Raw genomic sequence first — 25145 nt, forward strand, 5'->3', positions numbered from 1 at the left:
GAAACTATCTCCTAGTTAGTGTTGTGCTATTTATAATTGTTATGATAATGGTCCGTCAGCCACTTATGTATTTCAGACTGCTATATTCATGTTTAAGTCACATTGTTCTTTCTCCTTAAAATAAATTTGTTGAGCTATGTTGAAATCACTGATAAAATTTTAGCGATAAATTTACAAATTTACAGCTTGGGAACAATGATTATAGTACAAGACCTGAGAATTACGCTGGTGAAAGTTGACACTTGCTCCCCAGCTCAAAGACTTCTGGCCTTGCAACTTGGTCTTTGAGTAGTTTAGAACATAGTGAAAGAATGCTATACTTTAGACCTAATCATCACTTGGGGGTGGGGGGTGGGGACTATTACATCTCTACACTTTTTCCTAATCATGATTTCTACTCTTGGGATTCTCACAATGGAAAAGACAATTTAGCACTTTGACTAGTAGATATGGTTTTAGCATATCAGAGCTCGCAGGTCTTACTTTACCCTGTGTTCAGTGCTGTGAAAAGGACTACTGGTCTTTCTCTGTTTTCTGCTGAAAAATTCTTCAAGGCATGTCACCTGGTCTTGTATGTTCAACTAAATTGCCAGTATCTTGACAGTTCTGTAATCTTACTAGATCATCATTAAAGCTAAACTTGTAGCATGTATTAGCATGAATTAAAAAAAACAATTTCAGAAGTTAAAAATAAAATTTATATGCTACAGCTAGGTTCCTTGCCTTTGCTGCATGTTTTCTGTAACAGTATTTTCTGTATCTTTTCTGCAAAAGGTTGATTACTGGGGGAATTTGAGCTGTAAACCAACTGGGGCAGAAGAAAGTCCTGTTTCCAAGCTGCAGCCTCCCACTCTGTCATAACTGTCAATCTGTTTTTTCTGTGGGGATCTCTCGTTCATCATCTCAGTAAGGAAAAATAGCTGCTAATTGGGAGAGGGGAGAGCACTCAGTACTCCAAAGATGTTAATGTTCTTCACCTTGGTTTCATGCTATAGGAAGGTTGCGTTAGGAAGGTTGGGCTCCAGTAGGAAGAGGGCTGCAGATCAAGGAGGTGATCCTTCCCTTCTACTTGGCACTGGTGAGGGCACATCGGGAATTCTGTGTCCTAGTTCAGGGCTTACCAGTACAAGACAGACACAGACATACTGAATTGTGTCTGGCAAATGGACACAAAAGTTATTGAGGGTTTGGAGCATCTGACATACAAGGAGAGGTGCTGACATTGTTCAGCCTGGAGAAGAGAAGCCTTGGGAGGGGTTGTTAACAACATGCATAAATACTTTATGAGGGAACGGAAAGATGGAGCCAGACTCTTCATGGTGATATCACGTGTAAGGAGGCGAGATAGTGGGCAAAACTGAAACAACAGAGTTTCTGTTGAAGCAGAAAGAAAAAAAAAAAAAAAAAAAAAGTACTGTGCCGTTAACGAAGCACTGAAACAGGTTGCATAGAGCTGTTGCAGAGTCTCCAGCCTTGGAGGAGGTATTCCAAACCCAAATGGACATTGCAACCTCTTCTAGCTGACCCTGCTTTAGTCTGGAGGTTTGAACTAGACGGTCTCCAGGAATGCCCTCCAACCTCAACTATTCTGTGATGATATGTTTCATACCCCGCATGTCACAGGAGTTGGCATTTTTAGTGGAAAATTGACCAGAACATGTAATGATGATAGCATGGAAAAAGTCAGGTTATTAATGCCTATAATGTTTACTTTTTCTTCTGTTTATGATGCTTAATTTGAACTGCTTATAATTTTCACATATTTAACCAATTTTCAAATATTCAAAAAACCTGTCTTAGATTATTTTCTCTAAAACAGCATTTGGAAGAAAAGTGTAAAGAGCTTGCACAGTTTCTGGAAGCATTAGAAGCATAGTGCCCGATATGAAATTCTGCCTCTCTTCTTTTTCTTCCAAGTTTAAAGTGATAAAGTGTACTTGAAACCTAGAAATTCAGCATGTTTGAAAGCATTTATTTTTTTGTGGAACAGACTAGGTATCACAGGCAAATTTGAACAAAGCACTTGAAACAACAGGCCGAGTACTGAATATGCAATAAATAAATGTGAGCTCTTTTTTCGTGAACCAGGTCTCAGAATTACAAATATCAAATATTTGACTATCCTACCCTGAGTCCTCAATATCCCAAATAAAGAATATCTTAAAAGAAATAGGGAAAATCTGGGGTTTTTTTCTGTGTTAGTGTTCATAGGACTTGGGTTTTATTTGCTTTTATTTCTGCTGGTATTTTCATCCCCCTATAAAAATGTTATTCCACTTGAAGTTGTGGAGGCTGAAATAATAATAATCAGCCTAGCACAGCTACCTCTTTGAAATAGCTGATCTAACAAAAAATGAGGCTGAAAAGAATTGGAACATGTAAGTTTCTGTTAATTTTTAAATTGTGCTTTTGTAATTTATCAGCTGCCACTATATTTTGTCAGTTAATTTCCTGTACCCTAATATTTCCTGAAAAGCTAGCTTGCTGTTTCTCCTCTTCTTTTTTAATGTAGTAATTAAGAATTAAAAATAATTATCCCTTTAAATTATGTCAAGATATTTGCTTTTCACCAGTTGTACTGCAAATGGTTTTAAAACTACTATGGCATTAAATCAGAAATATGGTGAAATACTCATACTGCAAATAATACCTGCGCCACCTACCGTTGCACATTTTGATTGATACTAAAACTATATTAAACTACATTATATAGGCTCAACCTTTATTAATCTAGTATAGGTATTGTTTAGAAATATGTTGAAACAGATGAGACTAAAGGAGAATACTGCCTCTATCTGGACTAAAGCAGTCAGGTGTTCCATTTGTATCTATGTGGAAACTACTTTTTAAAAATTCAAACATAAATCGTCAATGTTTTGTGAAAAAAACAACAGGCAGTAAAAAGAGATCTTAATTAGTGTCTAAATTAGAAGAAAGATAAGCAGAAGTCTGTTGTTTTATGTCTTGCTTTGCAACGGACTCTTGGCTATCAGTAGCCAGTTAGTTTGCATACAGCTGCAGACTGAGCAAAGCGCTCGGTGAGACTGTTCTCACTGGGCTACCTCTCACAGCTACATGGACTGCTCCAGAATGTGCAAATGCATAGCAATTTAGTATTCCCTAGATTTAATTAATGGATAAGGACAAAAATATTTCTGTCATTAATACTTGCATGTCACAGTGACTTGGTTAATCTCATGTTTTTAAATCACAGAAAACTCTCAGCTATTTAATGTATACATTATAACGTTTAATGGTACTCTCTTTTCTACGTGTCCTTATTCACAGCAGTTTTTTGTAAGACTCCCAGTAATTTTTGAATGTTGATAGGCATTTTTAATATTTATAATAGATATGGAAAAGAAGTTTGTATGCACAGAAGTTTTACGAAGAGGCAATAGGTAAAAATAAGTGTACCTTTATCTGCCATGTTTTGTATATTCTCTATCATAATATTCTACCAGAGAACCAACTGGATAAAAATGTAAAAATTTAGATGCTGTTGCACTTATTGAATACAATCATTTCTATGAAAAACAAGGGGGTTTAAACTTGATTTATGTATGTTAGTGAAATCAACATGAAGTAGCAGTGTTGTTGCCATGTACATGTGATAAGTTTCTGCTATGGAGATTTCAGAATTTCAGACAGTGAGGTCAGTGGCTACCTGACCTGAATTTAGACAACCATATTAGAGAGGAAATTGGTTCTAGTATATAATTTCCTGAAACATCCTCAGGGAGTACACAGTTATGATTACTTAGTGGCTTTTAAATCAATGCAGCTGGAACAATATTTGTAATATTTGGCACCTTAAAAATATCTTTAAACATGAAATTATGGATAACATTTTGATTAATTACTCCAGTCAGTTTGTATCATGATCAAAACCAGTAATGAAGAGCTGCATGGTTTTGTGGCACAGATTCTACCAAATGGCAGTGTGGAGGTACAATAACAATGAATAACTAACTCAGAGATAGGTAACTTCTGTTCAACTTTATTTTTTAGGGTTTTGCCTCTGGAAGATGGAATAATGTAGATACAATTTGGCTGAATAACTGAAAGCAGAGTAGGTCATGCTTCATGCAGGGAATCATTATCCTGCAGATTTGAAAAGGATCAGGTAGGGAAACATTCTTGAGTTGATTGACCTTCAGTGTGCAGTTAATATGCTATCAAACGGTTTAAAACAGGGAAGAGTGACTAAATCCAGACCAGTCTATTGAGAGTTCTTGCCTGAACAGATATTGTAGAAAGTACATTATGTTGCAAAATGAAGAGAAGCAAATACAGAGGGAGAAAGAGCAAAAATATAATGTGAGCCAAAGAGAAAAGGGAAGTAAATGTTCAAGGCAAAATACAAGGAAAGACTGAATAAGTCTTAAATAAGGACTGTTAAACTTCTTCCTTGGAAGTTTTAGGTGTTAGAAGTACCTCTGCAACCAAATGATTAGGGTAAAAGAAAATGTAGGCAATAAATGTGAGTGGAGTAATATTTGAACAAGAATACTGCAAGAGTGGCTTAAGGAGTAAAATAACTAAAGTTGAAGGAGATCTTAAACTGAAATAAGACTGCAAATTGGGAAAGTATTATACTAGTAGTTTATCACAGTGAACCAAGGTAAACTTGCTTTAGTATTGATGCAACCCCTGTAATACCGCACAGAATTGAGTTAATAAAATAGACTATGTACAAAAAATAGCTATAAAAAATGTTTTTGTTATGTGACTTGAATTTGAAAATGCAATTAGATTGTGATCTTGGAAGCATTAGTAAAACAAGGACAGGCTAGCAGGACATGTAATGTCAAAGCTCTCTTACTCTGTGCTGCTACCGTGAAGAGCCGAACCAGGTTGTCCCCCAGCAGTGCAGAGGTGGTGTGTTAACTTTCCTGCTTCCTATGAAAAATTAAAGGTCCCCTAGCGCATAGATGATTCCAGACTGTTAGAATGGTGGTTTATGATTATAACTATTAGATAATAATAATGTTAGAGTTAGGAGAGCTGTAATCTCTTTTTTTCTTATGTTCCTTAAAAAGGAACATGATTCCAGGGTTTACAGGATCTCTAGGATTTATCATTAAATGAGACTAGAGGAATGGAGCATTAATGGTTTCTTTTTATTCTAACATCTAGCTTTAATCACAGTCTTTTTACTTCTTGGTATTGTCAAAATTAGAAGTTGCACATGTCTCTTTTTTTAATTAAAAATCAATTAATAAGTTTTTAGATTAATGTTAAATCGGTTAAAAGAGAACACTTCTATTCTCATTATAGACATGTAAAAATATAATATTCAGGCTTCAAAATTGCTGAATACCACCAGTCTGAGACAGTGGAATAAGCAGGTGCTCAGAAAATAGCAGCAGAATTTGACAGTCTGTAGGAGGTGCAACAAAAGGCACTACTGTTTATCATCTTTTCCTTTTCCTCTAATATTGTGTTTTCATCCTTGGCTTAATATTTACTCTTTCTGCTTATTTCTCCTGATGATCATTTCCCTTACCTTCTGCCACTTGCCATTTCTTCTGCTTTTTTACTGTGTATTACACTGTCCTTTTGCTCTCCAGCAGTCTAGTTAACTGCCACTTTCAACTTGCAAGAAACTTCCAACAGTGTTTCCTTCCATCCTGTTAAAGAAGCACTATCCCCATTACTGGAGGCAAAAGCCAGAGCGAACTTGATTTTTTTTATGCTGAAAATACAAATTAGCTACATGACACAGCCAATCATCCTCTTTTGTGGTAGGACACATCAGTTTGGGGAGATACAGTTCCTCAACCTATGCTGAAGTCCTCCAGAGACAACACATGTAAAAATACAGGAAGTCAACTTTGTTGGTAGCATCCTGTATCAACAGCATGAGATTGATTACTTCTATCTTAGAAGGTAGCAAACCTAGCCTGAGAGCATTTTAGCATCTGTTCTGGGAGCCATGGAGACGTTCAGGTCGTCTTCTGTAGTAGAGTATTAAGTAGTTGCTAAGAAGCAAAGGCAAAACTCACATCCATCTCAAACTTTAACTGCAATTTTGTCTACATAATAATTTTGGAAACAGGCCTGAGGATTTTGTCCCACAGACTATGTGGACTTTCCTCAAGATCAAAGCCAGAACTACACCAGAACATTAGCATACCATTTTTAGGTTGCAGTCAGCAAATTTCTTTTGAACTATGGAAAAAATAAAATGTTCCCTCTGGTAAGAAAAACATAAAAATGTGATTCTGTAGCTCCTTCAAACCGTTGCTTTGTTAAAATATAAACTACAGATATGATTGAGTTTGATTCAGGAGAGTATTTACTTCAATGAGCTGTGACAGTAACTCCGTTATTTTCTGCACGTTTCTCTTCTTTGGTGGCTATGTCCTTGATATCAGGAGGAAATTTAATCCTTTTAGTTACAAGCCCAACTTTTTCCCCTACATGAAATTAACAAAAAGGCAAAGCTTACAAAACCATACTAAAGGTATATGAGCCTCAAACCTAGCCCTTTCAGCTCTTTCATTCAGTTACGTTATACTAAGGAAACATAATTTTAGCTCTTACTAGCAGTTCCCATGAAAAGGCTGATTTGGCAGTACGTAGATTAAAGAGAGTAAAAGAAAAATCATATTCCGAGTAACGTGACATTGTGTGCAGCAAAACTATGTTTGAGTGAGATTCTCCTCATCTGAGCATTAATCAGCACAGCTCTGCTGATGGCATTTCTTTGATTTCCCCTGGATATTTTGTGTCCTTCAGAAGTTCCTCTGAATCCTTATTTTTGTGGCATGCATCTGGTGTGAAAATCCTGTCTGGCTAGGCAAGACAGGCAAGAACTCTTTCCTGGCCCATGCTATCCTTGCTCAAGTTTCAAATTGGAACAGTAAGTTTTAACTTCTTTCTTTTTCTGTATACCGTGTGTCGTTCACCCCGCCCCCCGCCCCTTCCCCTCTTCTTGGAGCTCACTCACACTTTTGAATAAAAGGTCAAATCTTTAAGTTCGGTTGCTTTTGTGAGGTCTGTTAGCACTTACTCCCAAAATGCATTTTACAATTGCCATGAAAGAATTCTACATACATAAATTTCTGAAAGGTCGGTAATGTGCTGCCAGCAATTCTTGGCATGTGTTCCATGTGCTGCACTTAGATAACCAACTGGTAGCTTTTTAATCAAGCTGGATGTGAAAAAAACAGAGATTCTTTTGTGTGAAGAAAGAATGATTGAGGATATGTAATACAAAGCATACATTAAAAAAATCAGATTTTAAAATTTCCACTACAACCTTACAGTGAGTGCAAACAGTAGACATTAAAATAAATGAACTTTAAAAGCAGTTCAGCTATATTATGACATCCTTTGAATAGGTTTACATAAACTTTCTTCCTAGTTATGGTATTTTAAAGATTTTTGGGGTGTCCGTGATGCATGCCAAGACTGTAGGAAGCAGCAGAGTGCATTCAGCAGTTAGGGAAGAAGAAATATTATTGAGGAAAATATTCTAATGAACAGACAATTTATCGTAGTCTATCGTGCGCACAGGGGATTGACCATGCTTTTGTATAATCTCTCACCTCAGAAGACTGCAAAATATATGTTTCATTATCACATGTATTGCAAAATCCTGACAGTAAGTCCCTTTTATATTACACCAGTGTCGCACGTTTTTTATTGGATGTCTCATATTTACTATGTATAGAAATACACCTTGAGTCAATTCAAAGCATCTTTTCACAGCATCTTTAAGCATAAAGTGCTTTGTTGTGTTTGAAGCCAGATAATGTGTTTGATAAGAGAGAGAATTTGAAAGGAAAATGGACAAACCTCTTTTTCTCTTTTGCTTACAGACATAGCAGATGAGACTAGAAGGACATAGTTCCTAAAGAACACCATTGCATCAAACGATCTGTAAGTATAAAATAGAGCCAGTATGAGAAAGGGAAAGTTTGATGACAGATTGAGTGTCTTGTCTTATAAAATACTGCAGAAGGTAAAGTGAGGGCTTGAGAACTCTAGGGAGTGCCAGCAAGAAGCAGAAGAGAAGTGCATGCACGTCTTAGAAGAAGAGAATTGAGTTTAGCGAGGCAGGTGAAACTTTAATAGGCTAGGAGTTTATGCATGGAAACATAAGATAATGTTCTTGGTTCAGAACAGCATTTTTAATATTCAAAATGTCCCACTCCGTAGGCACTGTGAAGTACCGTTTTAGAACTCATTTTTGCAAACAAGTTCAAATGAGTGCTGGGATTGACCTCTAGAACTTCATACAGGTTTGAAGCTCCTACCACAACCCCCCAGTTAAGAAACGTATCTTCAATATATGTAGATTGGCAGTTGCAAAAATGACTTGAACCTCTTTTACTAAGTTTAAAAAAGACAGGATCACTTCAGTCTGCCCTCAGATCATGTGCCTCCAGGAAAGGCTAATACCATGTAAATCAAGCCTTCATTTTTTAGGTAGCCAGAGTCAAAGCATTTGTATTGGGGGAAATTCAAGGTCTTAAAACTATGATCTGGAATAGAAAGACTAAAAGAATTTAGTAGCAAGAATTAACATCTAGTAGTGAAAAATAAACCTATCAAATCTGGATTAGTGAGAGCTAGTTAAGGATTTAGCAACTCTACAATCTGTAGCACATCAAATATGCACAGTCTTAGTTAAACCAATCAAAATGCAAAATGGTTTAACTGTGCATCTGTAAGAACAGTATTTGCTATAATTGTATTTTCTGTCTTTGTATTAAATTACTTCTGCTTTAAAATAATGGTAGTATTATTTCCAAACAATAACAGTAGGTGCGAAATAATAGGTATATACTTCAAATGAAAAAAGATACATGTACAGCAAGTATATGATATATTTAATTTAAAAGTTTTTAGTACTTTAGAATGGAATTTTCCAGAAATATAAAGTAGATTAATAAGAAAGAAGTTATCCAATTTTTAAAGGAAAACTAAGTAGCATATATTACCTGTCAAATCTTCCCAATCCTCACATTTTAATAAATTTTGAAGATTTTCTACAACATTTAACAGTTTTGAAGATTTCAAAGGCATTGAGCTGATATGAATATGGGCAGAAGCAGCAGCCAGACAGCAGAGACCAACCCTATTACTCTCTTTCTGGGAAAAAGTAGGGAGAACTGAGCCCTTGTCAATAGTATTTGACATCAGCCAGCTACTGATTTAGCCTGCTTGGTGCTGCAGTTGAGCTCCCCTCTCTTGTGCTGTTTATTGCTTGGCTGTTTGGTGTCCACCTAGATAAGAACTCGGAGAGGAATCCAGGAATACTTGGTAGGAGGGCATAGGCATCTATACCTGCCCATTAAAACTCAAAGAATGCTGGTCCTGGAGAAAAGAGGCTCAATTTTGATACCACTGTGTTCAAGTTTGAATATAGCCCTGTGGTATCGCACATTAGTACATGCAGTAAAATACAGGCCTGGGTATTAAGAGTTGTTCAGTAGAAACTGGAAGGAATTTTAAAGTGATCATTGAGATTTTTTGATACAGCTCCAGGATGAATTAAGAAACTGGTTTTTAATCACCACAGGGACTAGTAATCTCTGAGGGAGGGGAAGAAAACTGTAGTCTGGAGAACGAAACATGATGCGATTGGTAGATTGTTTTCATGAAAAAACTTAAGAGAAAATTCATCAATAGATGTGATGAGCAAGTGTTTAACCTTTAGGTTTGGTTTGTGTTCACATTCCAAAGTAGTACAGTTAGAGATGTTTAACTATTTGTGAGTGTTGAACATATGTTTACAGAGCAATTATATTTAACATCTGGAAGTTCACAAAACACTTTCCATATTCTTGTGTTATGTGCCCTTTTGTATTGATGTTTTATAAATGTCATGTTGAATAGCATATTAAATTCCAGTGTCTTTCTAAGGTACCTGAGGTGGCTGCTTTAGAAATTTTTGCAGCTGTAATAACTTCTTGCATTTAAACATACCTTGCATTTTCCAGTACGCCAACAAATTAAGGTATTATTAAAGTGCATGATTAAGCAAGTTTTTTACTGTAGCTATACCTCTGCATTTCATATTGTCAGTTTGCTGCTACTGAGATTTCCCCTCTGTGCAGGATTACCTTTGCTCGAAACAAATCATTCAAGTCAGTGATTAACAGGGGATTGGCTAATGTCGTTCCTTACATTGTGCAATTTTGAAATTGTACCTCTTTTCACTAGTGGGAAAAATAATAATAATAAAAAGGAAAGTTTCTTGAGATCTGCTTGTTTAACCGACCTCTCCATGGGGCCTGAGTGCTCAGAGCCCTTTCAGCTGGGCAGGCTTTTGCAGGACTGGGCCAAGGAACGTTACAGATGGTAGCGAGCAGTGACCTTGGCTGACACCTCCAGGTCTGCTGAAAATGCCTGTGCTGCAGTGAAACTCCCGCAGCATTTGCGAGCTGCAGGCCCCGCACGGGCGGGGGACAGGGCGCACCGGCGGGGGCTTTGCTCTTACAGCCCCCAGCGCTGGGGGAAGGCTCAGACCTTGGGTCCCCGCCCTGCAGAGGAGACGTTGTGTCCCGCATTCCCCCGCTGGGTGCCGGGCTGCCCGGAGCGCTGCGGCAGCCACCCCCGTTTAGCACCGGGCCGGTGCTGCGCGCCCCTCCCCCGCGGCGGCCGTGCCGCGCTCCCGTCCCGGCTCGCGCGGGGCAGGCGGCCCGGGCTGCGCGCGCCAGCCCGCCACCTGCTGGCTGAGGCGGGCAAGGCCGCTGGGGAGCAGCGCCCCCGGCTGGTAACAGAGGGGAAAGACCCGCAAATCGCGGGAGAAGCAGCGTGCGAGCGGTTGGTTACCTGTACGGAGTGCCGCTAGCGCCCCGTGGGACCGGCACGCTCGGGTTCCCCCCCGCACGGCGCGGGTGGCCGTGCGCCTGTCCCTCCCGGCGAAGGCCGGGCCCGCAGCCCCTGGCGCCCCCCGCGCCCGCCGGGCTGGAGGCGGGAGCGCGGCGCGGGCTGTCCCTGCCGGGCGCCCGTAGCGGGGCGGAGCCGCGCGCCCAGGCCGCCCGGTGCGCCGGTGTGTGGGCGGTGCGCGGGGGAGCGGAGCGGGCGGCCATGGCGGCGGGCAGCGCCATCCAGATCCCCAGCCGCCTCCCGCTGCTGCTCACCCACGAGGGCGTGCTGCTGCCCGGCTCGACCATGCGGACGAGCGTAGACTCGCCGCGCAACATGCAGCTGGTGCGCAGCCGGCTGCTGAAGGGCACCTCGCTGCGGAGCACCATCATCGGCGTCATCCCCAACACCAGCGACCCCACCTCCGACTGCGACGACCTGCCCTCCCTGCACAGGTGCGGCCGCGCAGGGCTCCCCCGGCCAGCGTGCCCGGCTGTGGGGGCGCCGGGGGCCCGGCCGCGGGGCGAGGCCTTTCCGCGCAGCCGCCCCGGGGCAGCGGCTTCGCCCTGCCGGGGCCCTGGCTCGCCGCGCTGGGCGAGCGTCCGTCGGCGGGGCCCGGGCCCGGGGCTGCGGGAAGGAAAGTTTGAGGAAGGAGGCTGAGGTGGAGGGTTTGAAATAGGGTCACAGAGCTTAGGCCAGCAGCGTTACAGCTTTTAAACGATAGCGCTTTTCACTTAGTAAGTAGCACAGAAGCGACCTGCTTCGCATAAAATAAAAACCAGTTGTAGTTCTGAGAGGTGACGCGTGACTAAAACTAACGTGCTGTAACCCTTACTCTCGAAACTATTGCATCAGTAGACTTAGTGAGGTCTTGCAAGCATATAACTTCTGTTGGAAATCTGCGTGAATAGGTACAGTGATCTAAAACATCGGCTAAGAATAAGGCTGGAGAACTGTAAATTGCAAACACTCAGTTTTCCACTGAGTGTAGTTCAAGCAGAAATGTCAGCGTTCCTGTCCACAGCAAGGTCCTTAACATTATTCATGAAAAAGCCATATATGTTTCTAAATCAGGTGACTGTAGCATATTACCTTAGTTTTTCTGTTAGCTTGTTCATTTTCAGGTTTTAAGGTTTGGTTGTGTAATCTGTGTTATGAAGGAAATTGTGTAATTTGGTTGCCTTCCATGATAAGAAACCGTGACACAGAAGGTTCTTGCAACCTATAGCTCAGTTGCTTCTTTGATAAGGGGCACACAAAATGTTCTGTGGAAGGTGACAAATAATACAAAGATGTGATCTGTTTTTAGGATTGGCACCGCTGCCTTGGCAGTTCAGGTGGTTGGTAGCAACTGGCCCAAGCCACATTATACGTTGCTGGTTACGGGCCTCTGCCGATTCCAGATCCTGCAGTTGCTGAAAGAGAAGCCGTATCCTGTTGCTGAAGTTGAACAGTTAGATCGGCTTGAACAGTTTACTGATCAGCATAAATCCGAAGAGGAACTGGGAGAGTTGTCAGAACAATTCTACAAGTATGCAGTCCAGGTAAATTGTTTTAATCTGATGTATCATATATTGATGTATTTATGCACATGTTTGGGGCGTTGGTTTGTTTCCTATATGCCTTTTTCTTTCTGTAGTTCTTACATTTTTCAGGGACTAGTTGAGTTCCAGTCTTTCTGCTACAAAATAAGCATTTTTATTATAGCTTGAAGTTTCAATGTCCGGTTCCAGGGTGTCTGTACAGCTCGTTGCATATGTTAGTGCTGTGGTAAACTGGTATTATTTCATATGTATTGATACACAGAATATACGCTCATAAAAGGAGTACTTCCGATTCTCTTTTCCAAGATTTTTATATATATATATATACACACAATGGATTGGTTTTTTTGTGAGGGTTTTTTTATAATTATTCAAGGGGGGGAGGGAACGACACACACCTCTGAGCCTTGACTATAAACTGATGTACCTAGCTATAAGAATTTGAGTTTAAAAGATATGTAGAAAAAGAGTCAATGCAGTGTTAACTGTGAAAGTTTTTAATGGGAAGGGGAGAAGAGATGTAAGCATTGAAAAAAGTGCTACAAACGATATTTTTTAACTTCTCAAACAGGTAGATAGCCTAAAGTCTTGATTACCCGATGCTGAGTTAGTGCCTCTTCTGTGATTTTTATTTATTTGTTTATTTCAGTAGCTTTTTGGCAAGGTACCTAGACACATTTCATACTGAAAGATGCCATCCTTTTTAGGTCAGATAGTCACTTAAATAATTTAAAAAGAAACATAGTGACCATGATTATTGTTCATTTTGTGTTCCTTACAGCTGGTTGAGATGCTGGATATGTCTGTTCCTGCAGTTGCAAAGCTGAGACGTCTTCTGGACAATCTGCCTAGAGAAGCTTTGCCAGATATACTGACTTCTATCATCCGTACATCGAACCAAGAGAAGCTTCAGGTATTATGGTCTTAAACTTTTTTAAGGGGAGTTAGGTTTTTGCTATTTTTTTTTTTTTAGTTACCCACTTTTAGATAGTTTTGAAATTACTTACACTTGAGACTTTACAGTTACAGTGTTGTGCTAAAAGTTATTTGTGTTATAACTGAGCACAAATACTTGCAAAGTTTTTATGCTGCTGTTTAAAGTGTCTTTTGTGGGTTAGCCAGGGACATCATGTTGTAACTTTTTAGAGGGCTACCTTTTTCCTGAGGCACAGTAATTGAAAAATATAATGCTGACAGATGTTTACCACAGAAAATGCAACTGAAACGTTAAGACACTTTAAAACCAGACAGCATAAAAGACTTTTTTTTTTTTTCTTCTATTTTGGAGTGCTTTGTAGTTTTGGCATCCAGACCCTTGAGGTTACATTTTGTGTGCTCTGTTCTCATTGCTTTTCTTGTTACCTTTTTTCCTAAGCCATCTATTCTATGACTCTGGTCAAAAGACAGTAACAGTAACCTCTGTGTTCCCCTCCCCCAAACTGATGATCCGTCAGTGTGAACTTGTTGACTAATTAAAACAACTTGCTTTTAGATTTTAGATGCTGTTAGGCTGGAAGAACGATTCAAGATGACTATACCATTGCTTGTTAGACAGATTGAAGGCCTGAAGCTGCTTCAGAAAACAAGAAAGCCCAAACAGGATGATGATAAAAGGGTATCGACCTTTAAATGTGGGGTACTTAAACATCCTAAATAAGTATAAAGATGCACTTTTAGACAGGCTAATGAACATGCATGATTTTAATCTGTACAAAGTTTTAATTTGTAGTCATAATGTTTCATGTTCTGTCTGGAGCTGCAGAGAACACACAGCTGGCAACTTTGGATGTAGATACTTAAAAAAGAAAATATTCTTTTTAAACTGCTAGGCTTTATTTTTTATTATTATTATTATTTCTTTTTAATCTGAGCACTTTCAGACATTGAATAAATGCTGAAGTTCCTTTAAAGACTCACTTGATGCCCAATTTACTTGCACCGTATGCACACACGGAGATTTGTCCTGTGCAGTGAAAGGTGTATCTTTTACTAATGGCATTGGAGGTGAATGATAGCTTCCGAAATACAGATAAAGAACGTGTGTTGTTAAAATGTAGCTTGCTAAGCTAGGGCAGCTTAGACTTGCTGCATCTAACTATACTTATGCTGTTTAGTAAACGTGAAAAATGTAAAATGAAAAAAGCTAAGAGAGAAGACTTACCCGTTTTGTAAAGATTAGGCTTATTCTGCTTAGTGTGATGGGCTGTCATGATATTAAGGCACCTTGCATGTTTTTGTCATGGTTTCCATTCAAAGCCAAACTGCTCTCTGGCTCTGTTTTACATTTCATAGATTGTAGCTATTCGTCCTAATAGAAGAATCAATCACATGCCAAGCACTACAGAAGATGAAGAGGAAGAAGATCACGATGATGTTGTCATGCTGGAGAAAAAGATTAGAACATCCAGTATGTCAGAACAAGCTCTTAAAGTTTGTCTTAAGGAAATAAAGAGGTAGGAGACTTTCAATTGGTAGTTTCTTCTCTTATTTTATTTTTTAAAACAAATTTTACATTCACCTTTTCTTATTTGGTAATAATGTTTCGGTTGGCTGTGTTTGAAGATTATTTTTAAAAATTTAGTAGAATGCTTGTTTTTTGCTTATAAATTTAATTATTTCATCTTTTTGGAACATCAGAGGTGATGACAAAGAAATATTAAGTGTTCTAGATACAATTTATACATTAATATAGCATTAAACTGTAAGCTCTAAGCCTCTGTTTGAAGTGAAGATCTAGGGGAAAAAAACCACTAAATAAATAACACCACGGTTGTTAATAATTAATGAATAAAACCGACCTAGTTATTGAGTTCTTTTTCCTCTGTTTTTCTTTGATGAGAGGGTAACTGTGTGCTATCCATGGCGATATGATGGTTAACAACCTCTTTTTCAGTGGGAATGCACTCCTTGTGTATGCATAGGGAACCGACTCTTTTTTTAACTTCTGTTTGTATCCTATAAATATCTTACTATTATGCAAAGACAATCTCCTAACTGACAGAGTAGTGAGTTGCTCTTCTAGTATTATGGTTGTCAGAAAGTAAGAGTGTATGCTGATGACCTCAAGTTTGCTAAATATCTGTCTTGTGGTGCAGGAGAGTCTTTCTTTGCAGTTAATTCCTAGTTAGCCTTATGAATGCTTTGTATTTATTCCCAGATTAAAGAAGATGCCTCAGTCAATGCCGGAATATGCTTTGACAAGAAATTACTTGGAACTGATGGTAGAATTGCCATGGAACAAGAGTACAAAAGGTAAACCCTTCTATTGTTGGTGATTGCCTCTTACACAGACATTTTAGGACAAGTAGCCATCATTTAAACACTGTGTACTTTGTTCTGTCTTGCGAATGTTTGTCTCGTTGTCTGATTGTGAAACTGTCATTAATATGTTACTGAAATCTTAAGGTCTGTCTGGCTTAAAGATCTGTATACTCAATAGCCTGTGTAGCTCAGCTGTACATCTAAGAATGTGAATTTTAAAAGTATTAGCAGTGTCTGCACAGAAAAGTGAAGGTGTTGTTACTTACAGTCTCTGCTAGATTGTATCTCGAATAATGAAGAAGAGAGCATCTAATTACTTTTTATACGTCAGACAAAAAAGCCTTTATACATCTCTGAAGCATTAATCTTCCTGGAGAAGGTTCTGGTATGTCTTAAGTTAATCAAGTTTGGTAAGGGATGAAAGGATGAAAAGCACAATTGTAGTTTATTTTAATAATTACAACTTCAGGTACAATAGAAAAACTGAGTATCATGTTAGCTTTGTACCATAGTTTTCAAAAGTTGTGAGTAGAGTGATGGTATTACTATGGGAACAGTATGCAAAAATGGACAGCGCGGGAAGGGCAGAAAACCAAACATGACTTCTCCTACTGACCAACACAAGTGAGCAAGATGACTTCCCAGAAAGTGTACTTTTGAACTCCTTCTAGCAGCTCCTGAAGAATGAGGCTTTTGAATGGCCTTTAAAAGAATCTGTTTTTAAAAAGAAATTTAACATACCACACCAGCAGAAACGTCTTATCTTTTGCCACCTTAGTATGTGTAGTGATGAATTGTGGCCATTTTGAACTAGAGCCTTAGCTGTTTATAACTCTTCTTGTAAATATTTTATTTAATCATCAAATTGTAAAAAGAGCTGCCTGCAGATCTTTGCAGACATCTATGGTATTATGCAAAGAATCCCAAAATGAATAAAATATTTGTTGACATTCATGTCCTAGCAGAATTTTTTTTTGGTGAAAGTTACTCTTGAATGTTGTAAAAGTGTGCCATGTCACATTTAGTTTGAAGTTTTTAATTCAAGCAAAGTCGCAGAGTTTGTATTCACATTCATGTGAGTAATGCTTTGGACTCGCTACAGTGAATAAAAATAGAAAATCTAATAGAAAATTATGATCACTAGTGAATTTTTTTTTCAGTGGTTCATGACAAAAAGTTGCACAGTTGATGATGAGAATTTAATCACAATTGTCTATATGTGAAATAACTGGTATGAGGGGTCTGCATCTGGAATGCGTAGAATTTGAAGGGTGGGTGTGTGCAGACTTGATAGACTTCAGCTGCCTTCTGCTTACTCTCTTCACTGTAGAGCAGAGAAGACAGCTGCTTTGGGCAAGAAATTCCTGCTCTGTGTAAAGCATTAGTTAATGTCCATCGGTGTGGCCTGACCGTTTATCTCAAATTATGGCAATTGCAAAAAACTAGGTTTTCCACTCCTGGCATCACATGAGGGTTTTTTTACAGTGCCAAATCACCTGAAGTCTTGTATAGCAAATAAAGGCTGCCCTTAAAGCCGATAAGATCTTGCTCTGTGAGATAGTTATAGAGCCTTATCGTAAGTAGATGAAGACATAGGGATGAATTTGGTACAGGATCAGACTTATTTCTGTGGGAAAGCAAATGCTGATAAATTTACTTGCCATTGAATTACTGTTCTAGAATAGACACCAAGTTCATTTAAACCAGATTTCAATGTGTGACACAGTGAAAAGATGGGGTTTTTAAAATTTTGTTATCAGTATTATGATCTGTCTAGCTTACAGCTCATTTCCTTATTAAAGGAGGATTACAGTACCTTTGTTTTAGGAAAACATTGTCTGAAGTATGCTTATGTCAGGGGGATTGCATTGATGTACATGCTTGAGAATATGTTTGTTTCTATTACATTGTAGAATGAATTGTATCCATTTTTAAAGGTAAATGTACTGATATCTTTTCTGTTGTCAATGATTGATAGATCGCCTTGAAATTCGTGCAGCTCGAATTGTTTTGGATAACGATCATTATGCTATGGAGAAGTTGAAGAAGAGGGTTTTGGAGTACTTAGCTGTCCGACAACTTAAAAACAACCTCAAGGGCCCCATTCTTTGTTTTGTGGGGCCTCCAGGAGTTGGTAAAACTAGTGTTGGAAGATCAATTGCGAAGACTTTGGGCCGAGAATTCCACAGAATTGCTTTAGGAGGAGTCTGTGATCAGTCTGATATTCGAGGCCACAGGTAACTACTACTTCCTTTCCTAATTGCAGTTGTTTATTTTGTTTCATACAGAATGTATTGATTATTTTCATTGTTTAGCTAAACCACGAAAAATTTTGCTTATTTCAAACTCAAAAGTATTCAGTGGTATTACTCAGCAGAGAATTTAAGTAATGGGAATACATGTTTAGTGTGGACATACAGCCTTTATTCTTTCCTTCTGCTGCTGCCCTTTATTGTCATGGGGGAGAATGGAATTTCATCCTCAGTCATTTTAGCACTTTGAAGTAAAATTGAGTAAGAAAGTCTTAACACAAACTGTTAGATATTGGATTGGATTTTTCTAGTGTTTTAAGAGGGATGTAAAGTTATACAAAGTAGCCTATGAATGGCAGTGCATGACTTTGTTGCTAAAACAGGAGAAACTGAGAGTGGTACTTAAAAGTTGGTAGAGGATGGCAACTGAGTTACTTAGTATTGCAAACTTGTTAGTTCCTTTCAAAAGAAAATTTATACAAGGACACCTAAGCTGGAATCTCAAAGGAATTTTTTGGGGTGGCTTTCCTTAGGACATTTTTGATCTTGCATCTCTTTATGTATCTAGTTCTTAGTCTTTAAAACCATTTGTTTATATTAGTCCATTCCCCATTTCTTGCAATTGGAAGCATAATGAATGGGTAACGTAGATAAATGCCAAACATCAGTGCAGCATTTTTGGTTTCATTAAACATATTTTATGCTTGTTGCATACAGTGTAGGAAATTTGGAATAATGATTTTGTTAGTGTTCTAAAGATCTGTAAAACCATGTGGTTGGTTGGGGTTTTTTTTAGTCATGTTATTGAATAAAATTTGTCCTTACAGCAGTAGGGAAGTTACTGTGGATTAAAGCTATCAGTTATTTCTTTGATGGCACGTAGCAGATAATTTTGCCCAGTGGCTGTGCTGCTACTTTCAATCATCAGAATACACCATAATTCTTTCTTCAATTCCAGGTTATCCTGTAATTTACTTTTGTTTTCAAGCATAAGAAGGATCTTGGAATTCTTACCACTTTCCTATGTCATTTTAATGAAAACTTAAAAGAAATGCCCTACTAAAAGTTCATTTTGTGGTATCAAACTTCAGACTTCTGTGTGTGTAAGCTGGTTGCATGTGTGAATACCTTAGAGGGGTGGGAGCTCACAGTCCCAACTGGAAGGAACGTGCTTGCCAACTGGGAAGTCTTGTGCTAAACATATGCATAGACTTCTAGGAATCTGGAGTATAATGTATTTCTAGGAAGCTAGACTATGATATACTACGTCACTAGACTAGAACATGAGACATGAAAAAGCAACAAAATGGTGGTTTTGTACTTGATGATGACTTGAAAATACAGGGTTGTTTTGTAAACCTTTAGTTCAGCATCCTTGATAAAATAAGCAACATGCGCTTATTCCTGTGCACATTCTTCTATGGCAAATTTGCAGGAGTTTTGTTTTCTGGAGTGTTTGACACTTGCCTAGATTTTGTAGCTTGAAAGAATCATCTATAAAGTTTGGGGGTTTTTGTAGTGTAGGTTTGGTCAACATAGCCAGCAGCCACTGGGGTTTTGTAGATAGATTTGATTTAATGCATTGTTTTTTACTGCACAGCAGCACCCTGTGCCTGCGTCTGACTGTTTTGTAAACCTTCGTAAACCTTTTCACCCATTTACTTACACACTCATGGAAAAAGAAATGAAACTCTGTCACCTTCTTTCACTATGTATTATTCCTATAATTCATAAACTGTGTTGTTATTCACCGTTTAATATGTAAGAATTCTGATGTTTTCAGATTACTTATGGTGTGGATCCTAAAACCAATTTAAAATGTAACAACATGTTGCTATGCGAACTGAAACCACCAGAGGCTGTTGAATACTAAGCGTTATAGAGCTGAGTAACTTACCAGGCCACGGTAGGACTGAAGCCTTTGTAACAGGGAAACCATGTCTGTGTAACTGACAGGAACTGTCATCAACTCTTACTCAGTTGACAGTAATTCCTTACTAGGTTTTTTTGTTGTTTGTTTGGTTTGGTTTGGCTTTCTATCTTGTGCTTAAACCTAATAAAGACAGCTAGAGCCATGTGATAATGAGGCTTTTAGAAACTTTTAAATTCAGGTGTTTGTGGCTGCCACTGTAGTATTTTTGAGAGCGTTATTAAATCACTAATACAGGTAATTTCTTGTAATTAGCTGATGGAAAGTATTTGGTAAGATGGTTTTTCTCATCTGCAAAGTACCATCTAGAATTAGCAAGAGTATCATGTGGTTACTTTTCAACAAACAAGTATGTAGTTTAAAAACAAACTTTAGAGCAGTTGATAGGAGTCCTTGGAACCAATTGCTTCTGCAAGTTTTTTGTAGGTAAAATGAAAACCCAGCTGTTGCATACTATTTTTTTAGTTCTGCAGCCTATTTTTCTGCTTCTTAGAATAAGATTTAATCAAATTAAAACCACAGCTTTTCTTAGACCTCTCTCTGTAATGTCCTTTTGCGTGAATAAATCCTTCAAGTTATTCTCAGTCAAGCAAATCCATATTGTGCGTCTGGTGGCAGTTGTGGAGAAGGATTACAGAGGTGGTCTGAAAGTGAAGGAGACATAGGCTCCTGTTCTCTGAATGTAACTGTTAAGTAGGCTGATTTTCTAATATTACATGTTAGGAGCCATTCTTTTTCTCCTAAAAGCTCCTTATTAGGCTTTAAGGCTGAAGTTAAGGATTCCATTAACGTTGCAGAAGAATGATACTGCATGTACTTACTAATGTACTAAACATTTAAAGAAATGTACTAAATGTACTAGAACATTAAGAAAGAAACTGTTGTTCGGTTTCACTCACAAGCAAATACTGCCTGAAATAGCATTCACTTTGGCTGCTTATTACTGTTACAAGATGCTGACTGATAGATTCAGCAAGCGAAGTCAACTGTTAGACTGCAGCAGGGTAGGGAGGGGTGTTTCAGTACGTGTGTGGTTCCATGCGGTGTGTAACTAGGGTAGACAGAAACACCTAGTTTTTGCTATTTCCGTGTGGATCGTGTGCCTGCAGCTGGGGTTTGTGAATTTATTTTTTTTTTTTTTTATTGGGTGAAGAGTACTAGCTACTGTTCTGCATTCCCAGAATGAAATTGTCTTGGTGCAAAACCAGAACTGCTTTATCAGACAACCTCCAGCTGTTGTTTGCATTTACTACTCATTTGTACCTTATGGTAATGTTTGCAGGTTTACATTTGTTGTTAACTTGTATTTAAAAAAAAAGTAACCAAAGCACCCTGAGGGATGATTTAGAACCTTTTCCCCGGAAGCTTACTGCATTTAAGATCTCAGTACTGATGCTTTGTTTAATACAGGAACTATATGATCTTCTCTGCATGTGTGTGTGACTTTCTATTTTTAAAAGGGAAGATGTAATTGCACCGTTTATTTATAGTCGTGCTGATGAGATCACTGTAAGGCTCTTTTTTCACTCTCTCACCTCTCTGTGCAGCACTCTTTCTTATATTACTGTTGCTTTTCAGTTTCTAGAAGTTTGGATAGTTTACTTCTGACTTAGGTCTGTGCTGAAGACTTGTTCAGGTGCATCTGTGTGAGAAAAGGCGTCGTTCCTCGCCGGTACAGCTGTGCTAGCAGAGGTGGGGCACAGGGCCCTTGTTGCAGCAGGGAAAAAAAGCAAACCTCGCAGGGTTTCACCTGTGAGAGCAGTAGCTGTGTTACACAAGTACAAGGCATAGATACATTTGTAAAGCGCTTGAGTAAACACAGCCTCCGTCCTTGCAAAAATATAGCCTCTGACCTTGTGCAACTGTGTTTAGAAATAGTTTCTTTGGTGGCATTAACTTTGTTATCTTTTCCTACAGCTTGAAAACAGCTGTAGCTAAAAACAATTTAAAACTTTTTGTCTTTAGAGCGGTACAAAGAAAGTGAGATGTGTTTTCATTGGTAATACTGGTACTGCTTTAGGGGTTCTGATTCAACACATTCCCAGTTTACACTGGGAGGGCCAGCAAGGTTAGATTTCCCAGCTGTCTTTTTGCATTTTCTAGGATACATAGCTCCTAACGACATGCTGGACAACTCTAGCATAGCTCCTAATGACATGCTGGACAACTCTAGGGTTTTTTAAAGGTACCTTTTCACTGATATAAAAATAAATATTACTAAACTACAGACCTTTTGTGGCATGAGCTCTTAAGGATTTTTTTTTAACTTGTTACTACAGAAGTGAGATAACCAGGAAACTTATCTGTGCTTCCTGTTTTGAACGGAAAGCAGCTGACTCTCTAGGTTTAATGCACAGAGAGAAACAGTGCATCAAAAAATGAGCAAAGCCTCATCATGTCATCAAAAATGCTAATGAAGAATATTGGTTTTCCTCCTTTCAGCTCTAGCTAAAATAATGAAAGTTAATAACATCACGTTCGGTGGCTACTGTTCACAAACAGCATTCAGTTTCACCAGTTACAAGGCAAAGGTTGATGTCCAGACAGATAAATGGCCATATCTGCTTGTAATTTTAATATGTTCTGGTGGTTTTATATGTAAATATCTGCAGGGTGTGTCTTACCGAAAGCTCATGTTGAGATGCGTTCCATAATAACCATTTAGAAATTAAAACAGGCTACCTATGTTGGTATATTGAAGGTATAATACTATGCTAGTGTTCTTTGTCATCCCACATATGATATTTGCATTAGCATTCTTTACTTGCCTTGGAGATCTTGAGTCTTTGAGTAATAGTGTAATAAAATAGGTATTGACCTGTCTCTAATAAATGAAGATGTATTGGAGATTTAGACTGTTACACGTGGGAAGAGTGAATAGATACCTAAGTATTTGTTATCCTAAAATTTATACTCGGAGTTTCTGTTTTATGATACCTGATCAAATTACTTAAATAAATTTAAGCATGCTTTTATTTGCAATTTAGTGCAGTAATTAAACATTTATATTAGGCTTAGCTGTTTAGATTTGCCAAGTCTAGCAATGATTGAACATACAAATGAGAAGACAGTACAAGAGGGGAAGACTGAGAACAGTCAATTGTCAGGTAGTAAAAGGAAGAGCAGAATGTTTCTAGCCACTGTCCGCCTTTCTCATCTGTTAACCCTCATTCTGTGGATTTTGTGGAACTGCTCCATATTTTCAACAATAGTTCCTTTGTTTTTGACCTTTGAGTTTCCTGAAGAACTCCTGGGCTGTATAGGGAACCATTTAATCCTTTTCATAACACTGGATCCATTTCATTTGGACTGTGGTTTCTATTTAAGTGTTTTATACGGTAGCTCATGACCCAAGGCTTACTTTGGACAGGGTGCATAAAAAAATTTTAATGATTTTCTGTCACTGCTAGAGTGTTTTTCTTATTGCTTGCTTTAAAAGCTGCTTAATTTTTATACTTTCAAAGTTGTATTTCTCCAAGGTATTGATCTCACTTGACTTGTTGTAAGTTATCTTGAGTATTTGCTTTTTTCTGCTTTTTCTTCACCACAGATCTTGATACACTGTCCTTCAGCCTACCTACTGTATGGTTTATTTTAAAATGTCAAGAAACTTGTGTACAACACTTAAGTCTTACTGGAAGATCCTGTACCTGTGAGAATCTTCCACATGTGTAAATATGTCATTAAATACCCAAATCTACTTGAATCTAAAATGACTGTGACTTGAAGTCTATTTTCAGGGTTGTTTGTTGCGGGGGAAGTATTTCAATCTATTAATAACAGCTTTTTTTAATCTCAGGAAAGAAGAATCTCTTCCTGTTTTGTGGTGGGTTTTTTTAAGTGCTTCTATTTGGAAAAACTCCCTAGAAAGTTTTTAAAAGTGGTATATGTGTGTGCATGGGTATAAACAAACAAATTTATTATTCAGAAAACCTTTTGGTACCTAACACTTACTATCTTTTGACCTGTGCAATTGGATGGTGCGGGGAGAGAAAGAATGATTATTCACACTGCTTTCCCTTGACTAAAGAAACCCAGTTTACCTTCATTTTTTTTTTATAAACCAAAGCTGTTTCTTAAAACTAGATGGAACATAGATATGTCAAAATTTTGTAGCATTCAGATAGAAGTTTATGTATATAAAAACACAAACATTCATTAAGAAAGTGTACTTTCTTTAAGCATGTGCATGAGAATGATGTACCAAGCAAGAAAGAATGTGTAATGTTTACCTAATTATGTTATCCTATTACTGGCATAAATAGAATATTGAAAAAGTCAGGCTGCATTTTCTCTGAAGCATATAAAATTATTTACTTGTGCAGTTAGCAGCTTTTGTTAAAAAACAAAACCAAAATAAATTAAAAAAAACCCAAACCAAAACAGCAACAGAGCCACCACCAACAAACAAAACCCAAAACAAAAAAAGTAACAACAAAAAAACCAAAAGCAACCACCAGATTGCTACAATGATTAATTTGGTTGCACCAGTAGAAGGTTCACTTCTGTGAACTTCAATTCTTCGGTCTTGTAGTTTTCTGATTGCATTTAATAGAATCCTCTCATTCTTTTGGCAAGGTCGACAGTGTGCAGATGGAGAGTGAAGTGGCATGCTATTATAATAGTTCTCCCATGCAGGTTCTTGATCTGTAATAAATGTTATATAGTGCAAGCCTCAGTGGAGAGGAATCCACTCGCTGCAGAGTAAGACTACACAAAAGCAGTGAGGTGATAAACTATTGCATGCTGGCTGCACCAGTCATTAGCAACTGTCTTATGAAAGAAGTGATAGGCAAACTGAAATTCTGTTGCAATTCTGGCTATTTAGAAGATCTTAAAAGCTTTTAATTTTGCCTAGATCTAGAATTAAATACAGTAACTGCATTTTTTTTTCCTTCAGTGTTTAAACGTTACGTGGAACTAACACTATTGCTGTGTGGTTTGAGTTGTTTTGTTGTGTTTTTTTATATTTAAAGTCTTCTCTAGCATCTTTTGAAATTACTCCCGTGGCATGTTTGGTTTTGTCTTTTTAAATGTCATCCTGCTTATTTTGGATTGTATTAAAACAGATCATATGGCAAAGCAGGCCTGTTCTGCATATCTGCTTTGTGAGGGTCATGAGGTAGGTACTGTAATTCAGCACTTTATGTGCCTCTGTCTTCTTGAGTGAGTGACCAGCATTTCACACTCTTAATTATATTATCTTGTTTAGTTAGGCACAAGCAAAAAAGGCTGTAATAAATGCAGCAAAGAAAGAATAAATATGCATGTAAAATGTAGTTGCTTTTGCATTGTGTAGAAAAGTTTTTTCTACCTTTGTTGAATAAATTC

At 38.2% G+C, this 25145-nt stretch overlaps 1 protein-coding gene and 1 long non-coding RNA gene across 2 annotated transcripts in view; one reads left to right on the plus strand and one right to left on the minus strand.

The window, feature by feature from the left end:
* The window catches only part of LOC119157972, a 36551-nt gene extending 25613 nt beyond the window's left edge, over positions 1 to 10938 (minus strand). The window contains exons 1-2 of the long non-coding RNA XR_005107726.1: positions 10792 to 10938; positions 7828 to 7888 (exon numbers count right to left, since the gene is read on the minus strand). This is a non-coding gene — a long non-coding RNA (uncharacterized LOC119157972). The remainder of the gene's footprint in view (positions 1 to 7827; positions 7889 to 10791) is intronic.
* A 63-nt stretch (positions 10939 to 11001) lies between these two features.
* Positions 11002 to 25145, plus strand: part of LONP2 (lon peptidase 2, peroxisomal) — a 43212-nt gene continuing 29068 nt past the window's right edge. The window contains exons 1-7 of the mRNA XM_037409510.1: positions 11002 to 11282; positions 12137 to 12371; positions 13153 to 13284; positions 13864 to 13986; positions 14664 to 14824; positions 15529 to 15623; positions 17611 to 17869. Coding sequence (XP_037265407.1) covers positions 11050 to 11282; positions 12137 to 12371; positions 13153 to 13284; positions 13864 to 13986; positions 14664 to 14824; positions 15529 to 15623; positions 17611 to 17869 — 1238 coding nt within the window. The 5' untranslated portion in view covers positions 11002 to 11049. The remainder of the gene's footprint in view (positions 11283 to 12136; positions 12372 to 13152; positions 13285 to 13863; positions 13987 to 14663; positions 14825 to 15528; positions 15624 to 17610; positions 17870 to 25145) is intronic.

Source organism: Falco rusticolus, chromosome 15, assembly GCF_015220075.1.
Source record: "Falco rusticolus isolate bFalRus1 chromosome 15, bFalRus1.pri, whole genome shotgun sequence".
Taxonomy (NCBI): domain Eukaryota; kingdom Metazoa; phylum Chordata; class Aves; order Falconiformes; family Falconidae; genus Falco; species Falco rusticolus.